The sequence below is a fragment of the Streptopelia decaocto genome (genome assembly GCF_964273445.1).
Source record: "Streptopelia decaocto genome assembly, chromosome: 2".
Lineage (NCBI taxonomy): Eukaryota > Metazoa > Chordata > Aves > Columbiformes > Columbidae > Streptopelia > Streptopelia decaocto.
The window spans coordinates 124,670,607-124,677,133 of NC_138655.1; the positions used below are offsets into that span (position 1 = coordinate 124,670,607).

The 6,527-nt window shown below is 40.7% G+C and overlaps 1 protein-coding gene across 2 annotated transcripts; it reads left to right on the plus strand.

Annotated features, from left to right (window-relative positions):
* The first annotated feature begins 562 nt into the window (after window positions 1–562).
* Window positions 563–6,303, plus strand: SGO1 (shugoshin 1). Of its 2 annotated transcripts, none has more exons than XM_082045333.1 (9): window positions 563–693; window positions 1,446–1,588; window positions 1,671–1,867; window positions 2,214–2,318; window positions 2,922–2,986; window positions 3,146–3,297; window positions 3,881–4,735; window positions 5,318–5,489; window positions 5,722–6,303. In XM_082045333.1, the coding sequence occupies exons 2-9, from the start codon at window positions 1,453–1,455 to the stop codon at window positions 5,861–5,863; spliced, it is 1,824 nt and encodes a 607-aa protein (XP_081901459.1). In that variant the 5' UTR covers window positions 563–693; window positions 1,446–1,452; the 3' UTR covers window positions 5,864–6,303. The 2 variants fall into 2 exon arrangements, with proteins under 2 accessions (XP_081901459.1, XP_081901458.1); XM_082045332.1 differs by lacking the exon at window positions 563–693 and adding an exon at window positions 754–854.
* Window positions 6,304–6,527: the final 224 nt, after the last annotated feature.

Consider the following 6,527-nt stretch of genomic DNA (forward strand, 5'->3'; position numbering starts at 1 on the left):
AGCCTGGTCACACTCAAACCTCACTAAGGGGCAGTTGCCATGAGATTCTGGAATGGTTTCTTTCACAAAATAAGCGTTTGAAGATACAAAATTTACAAACTCTGCAGATTTTGTAGTATTTTCATTTCAGGCTACCAACAACAGGAGTTGGGAGCACTCCACAAGAAGCATGGTCCAAGAAGAGCAAGAAAGGCTCATCTTGCTACTGCTGCAACAAGCAATTGTTGTAAGTAGAACATCCAAGATTAATGATTTTTCTCTCCTCGCTTTGCTGTTTGAAAGAACAACCAGCTGTTGTTCTGCCTCGGGGTTTTTCCAGTATGGCAGCTGAGGTGCTGCAGGTGAAAAAAAAGGACCCAAGGCGAGCGCCTGGGCGCAGAGGGCGAGTGGACGGCAGCCCCACTACGGTCTGAGGGACCGCTACCGGTCACTACCGTCTCCAGCGCGCAACACCGCCCCCACATGCCGCCCCTGGCTCAGGTGAAGGATCGCGTCTGGCGGGGGGGGGAGGGCGGAGCCTCCGGTGACGCACGGATGAGCGCGACGGCCGCAAGGTGACGTCACGCGGCGGTCCCACCAATGCGAGGGCGCGGCGGCGGTTTTTGAACGCCGGCGAGCGGTATCAACCGTCCGGCCGCGCGCGGGGACGCCCTGCTGCCCGCGGAGGCCGGTCGCGCGGGCAGCCGTTGTCAGGCAAGCCGGGGCTCCGCGGGAGGCGGGAGCCGCCTCTGCTACCGGGGGCTGGCGGCTGTTGGGACGCGGGGGTGGCCGCGGGGGATCGCTATCCCCTGAGGAGCGGGCGGCTCTGTCCGTGCGTGGGAGGTGCCCGGCGGTGTGTACGCCTTTCTGAGGAGGTACGGCTGGTCGGTAGGGTGGTGCCGCGAGGGTCTTCCTTTAGTGTTCCACGCTTTGGGGACACCCGCCGCCCTCCTTCCCAGTACCCCTGGTGCCGCCCCAGTGCGGGTGCTTAAAGGCCTCGGCCTGGTCTTCGTCGCGGGCGCCGTTGTGTTTTGCAGTTTAAATAATGGGGAATAGTGACAGTAGCCATGTTGCAAAAGTTGTTTTGAAAATGGCCACTTCTGTGTGACTTTTCGTGTTTGTGCGAATGTTTGTTCTGTATGTGTATGTTTTATATTTCCGCATGTGTATGTTTTATATATTGAGAGTAACAGAACCCTGGAACAGGCTGCCCGGGGTGGGTTGTGGAGTCTCCTTCTCTGGAGATATTCAAAACCCACCTGGACACATTCCTGTGTAACCTCATCTAGGTGTTTCTGTTCTGGCAGGGGGCTGGACTAGATGATCTTTTGAGGTCCCTTCCAATCCCTGACATCCTGTGATTCTGTGATTTAACTCAAAAGGCTATAAACTTTACTTGTTTTTTGGTTCCTGTTCTACTGTGCAACACCAGCTAAATCAGTTCTTCACCCTTTATATTTCTGAAGGTAGAAGATGGCTAAGTGCTTGAAAAAGCCCTTCAAAGACAGTCTGAATGACATAAAGGAACGAATGAAAGAAAAAAGAAGTCAGAAATGGACAAGATTGGGTAAAATTAGCCAGATCTCCACTGTAAAGTGCAAAGTAGCAAGTAAGATGCTAAAATATCTTAATAGTTTTAATAATTATTTCTGGTTTTGACCCGAGTTGAAATACTCACTGTTCTGTTGCAGCCAACAGCTCCATGCAAATGAAGAGCCTCCAAGCAAACAACAGAGCTCTAGCTCAGGCTTTGCAAGAAGAAAAGCTCAAGCTGAAGGATGCTCAGGATACCATTCTTCATCTAAGGAAAGAGTATCAAGATCTGATGGTTCGGATGTTTGACTTGCAAAAAAATCATAGGTTCCAGCAAGCACAAGAATTTGTTGAGGTATTTTTAATAATAAATTTATAATTTAGTGAAGCTGGATATCAGAATCTGCGTGAATCCACGGATGTTTATGATCTTAAATGTTTCATTAAATATTAACTCAGTATATAGGACAAGTTGTTTATATTTTCACCTAATCTGGTCATCCACCATTTTCTGGCTACTCTTTCTTCTTTAATTAAAAAATGTCATCTTTGAAATTTTTTTTGTCACAGGTGAAGATACATGACACAATTATCTTCAGGATTTAATAATCTTGTTATACTGTTAAGAAGTTATTATATTGGTAGTTGATACTAGAGTATAACAATAACAATGTTATTTTCCTTCTTTTTTTTCCCCTTAGAATCAACTTTCAGCCTTGAATGTGATAATTTCAAAAGTTTCTCAGAATTTACTGGACTCAATTGATCTACTTGGCCCAGTGAAGGATTTGTGTTCAATACATGTAGTAAGTACACTTTTCCTCTTGAGGGGCAGGAAAAATTGTCTTTACCTGCAATATGCTGTATGCTTACCTGGGGAAGTGGTGGAGTCACCATCCCTGGAGGTGTTTAAAAGATGTGTAGATGTGGCACTTAGAGACATGGTTTAGTGGTGGGCTTGGCAGTGTTAGCAGTTGGACTCAATCTTAAAGGTCTTTTCCAACCTACATGATTCTATGGTTTCTGTTAATTCTTATTCCTTCCAGCACTTAGTTATTGAGATTTGAGCCTTATGACATGGAGTTCAGGCTGTGGGAGTGTGTAATAGGTTGTTAGTGGGACTGAAGCTCTGCTATGAGGTGGTAGGGGCAGTCTGATTTTTCTATGGCTTTGTGTCTTGCACCCTGTACTGTCCTCACAGTTCCTTCTGTCCACTATCTGATTGGGCTGGTTATTAATGTGCTGGCTTGCAGGAGTGGAGTATGTGAAATGCCTCAGCCAGCCAGAAAGAATAAGAGTCAAGGGCTTCTTTGGCCTTTCTGTGGGTAACTTGGCTGTTGTCTAGAATTTGTATATGGTGCAAGTTTGTTTCAGCTATTTAGTCACAGTAAGATTTATTTTGTTGACAGAATGAGAGAGTGCTTTCTTCAGTTCTTGAAAATAGTTCCAGTGTCGTAGCACAAATACATTCAGTGTAAGTATCTTTTATTAATACCTATTTATATTTGAAAACTCTGTTACAGTAGGCTTAATTTTCTGACTGGAAAAAAGGAAGAAATCCACTGTAATGAAGCAGTGTGTTGTCAGAAAATATATTGCTATTCAGTAAGTACTACCTTTGTATTTTCTCTAGAGGACCTCTGCAGTGTGCTGATGAAAATGATAAAATAGTTTCAAGTTGGATGGAGGCTGATAGTGATAGAAATGAGCTGGCTCATACTGCGTCAGAGACCTGTGAGGAATCTGACACCGTCACTTCCCTAATCAAAATAGTTCCAGGCAAAGGTAACTAAATCAAAGCTATCAGACATTGCTCTATTCTGAAACAGGAAAAAAATGTGAGTCCAAGTTTAAAATGTAATTGCTGCATTTGAAGTAACTGTCAAGTAATTTTCCACTTACTATCATAAAGGTTAGATAGCGTTGGCAACTGGTAAACTTATTGAATTAAGGTGCCTAGCAAAATGGGAGAGGAATTTGAAAATGCTTGTCTTCTGTACAGCTGCAATCTAGTTTTATTATCTGCCAAACAGATCAACAGAGTAAAGTCATCTTTAGTCATGCTTTATAATTTATGAAATCAACAATTGCTAACAAAGCAAAATACTCAGAAAAATAAACTACCTGTATATAACCTTTCCAAACAGAACAGTTTAGAGCAAAATTATAAGGTAGTGTACCTAACTGCTTTCTGTCTGGAAGCTGTATTAAATGGAACTTATCTTCATTGCCATGTACTGGTTTATACAAATGTGTGGAGAAAATTCTAAGAATAGTCTTAATTTTTGATAGGTTCAGAAGTTGTACATGACCTTTCCAGGCTGTTACTATTTAGCTTTAACATGACATTTTCCCCTTCAATTACAAGGGCAAACATCTGATTTTCATCTGGACAACACAGGGTCAGAGCTGGAAAACGTTTCTTCAAGTGGAGAGGATGAATTTGGTAACGCACTACCAAAAGGTGTATCCACCAGGCGTCACTGTTCAAAGATGGGAAGTCACTATGAACTTTGCACTAGTGTCTTGGACCATTCAGAAGCACCTGATTCAACAAGAGAGCTTTCTAAACAGGATGAAATTAGACTTAAAGAAAGTCTAGAGAAGTGTACAGTGGAAAACATAAATTCAGATATTTCTCAGTTGAATGAAAACAAAGTAAGTTCAGAGCTGGTATTGAGGCGGATAAATTCTGAAACTGCACAGTCCAACTTGGACAATAATTCTGATCTTAAACAACGTGAGTGTAAAAGCAGAGAAGACTCTCAAGTAAGGAAAGAGAAGCATAAGAAAGGAAAACTGGAATGGCGTAAAAATACTTCCAGACAAAGGCCGAAAAAAAGACAGAGTAAAGAGGCAGCCAAAAAAAAGTTGGATTTCTTGGGTGGCTCCAGTGATGCTTACGACTTTCATTTTGAAGAGAGTGTCCATGTTACACCTTTTCGACAAAATAAGGTGAATGACACAGATACTAGTATGGATGACAGAGAAGACTTATCTGAATCTGATACCACTGAGTCAAGTGATACTGGAGAAGATTTAGACGACAGCCTCTATGAACCTTACAAGAGTAAATCGAAAAAAAGGAAAAGTTCAGAGGACAAGGAAGATACATCACCAGTCCATGCAAGGCCAAGGTCTAAAAGATGTTTGGCACAGCGTGAGCAGAAACTCCATAATGAAAAAGAGACTGAAAGCAATAAGTCAAGTGACAAGTCTATTAGTAAGTGTAGAAAGTGTTTTGTATTTGGTTTAGTTTTATTGAGAGAGAACATTGCTTAAAGGATTTAACCTTTTTTTATTTTAGCTTTTTTTAATAAAGAGAACACTTATAAAAATCATTAGATTCATTCTTCTGTCCACTTTATTTCCTCAGCAGAAATTGGATTTAAATATATGTTTTGTTTAAGAAATTGATTAACAATTAATTAATACTGTATTTTAGATGTGTTTAATGATGTATTAAAGCTGAGGAAAAAGAGGAGAACAAGATTATAAGCTGAGAGATACATGGAATAACAAATCATGCTTTACTTGGCACTGCTTAGTGTTAATTTATTTTTTCCAAATTGAAATCCTGCATATCACAGAATCACAGAATGTTAGGGATTGGAAGGGACCTTGAAAGATCATCTAGTCCAATCCCCCTGCTGGAGCAGGAACACGTTGATTCTTTTACCTACTCTTACTTAAGTGAAAAAATGAAGGTAATAGTTATAGCTGAGAGTTACTTAATATGTTTGATGACATATTCTGTTAAGCTAGCTTGCCTGAATTGTCTTAAGTGTGCCTAATTTTCTAACAGGGCAGCCTTCTGAGCCATCTCGTGTTCATCTTTGTGATGTTACCAATACTGCTTCATTGCTCCCCAGCACTGGGAATGCAACTGTTGTCCCAGAAGGTGAGGGACCACGATCTCCAAAACGCAAGCGAAGCTGTACTCTGGCTGTGAGCTATAAAGAACCAAGTATTGCAGGGTAGGTGTCTTCCTTTCCAGTTTGATATGAAGTTCATGATATTACATCAAATACGGAGAAGTTAAGGTGATTGTTTAAATATTGGAAATAAGTTCTTAACAAAACATTGAGAGAGGTCTGTTGTTATAATACCAAATAGTTAAGGTGAAATTGTACTTAATAGCTGAAAATTGGTGTTTTAAGTGAGGTGGGGAACAAAACTCAATTTTGCCTTTTTTTTTGTTGTTTACAGGAAGCTCAGGAGAGGAGATCCCTTTACAGATACAAATTTTCTGAATTCTCCAATTTTCAAGCAGAAAAAAGACGCCAAACGCCGTTCTGTTAAGAATCAATCTCTGTCAAAATACAACGAGAAATTTGTTGGTTGTCGTTGAGATTTCCAGTCATGATGGCAAAACCATGCTCACTCCATCAAAAAAGGAAATCTTTTATCCAGGAAGTTATTGTTGCACAATATCTTGCACAAGTATGTAGTTATTTCTATGTGTCTAACATTAAGGATATAAAAGCAAGGGGTTTTAGTTTTAATCCAGTGACTTGTTTTTAATGATATAGAAGACACAAAACTACTTTATAACTAAGGTGATTCCATTCAGACTCTTTTGGGAAGAGTATATCAGAAATATCTGAAGGAAAAGATCGTGAATTTAATTTTATGACTTGTACTCTGCTTCATCTTAGAGTGGCTGGCAAAGGCAAACTTGAGACACTTAAAGTCAATTTTCTTAATAAGCATGTTTGTAAATATCTTGTTTTTGTAATGGTTGTAGTTTCATATTGAAGCTCATAATAAACATCTTAGCGTTCAGAAACAGCTCAGAGTTGGTTGGTGCTCTTTCTGCACAGTTTCTGTATTTGCTTCAAGGGCAGCAATGTCAGCAGTAGGTATACTGCAAGCCAGTCTACTCCTTCCCCATCTTACCTGGCATAAGCATGGTTTAGAAGCAAGATTGCCAGTTATATTTTGAATATGTAGCTGGAGCTCTCAAAAGCAGCAGTTTTAGGTTTGGTTGGTACTGCTGTGAATCAGCTTATGTT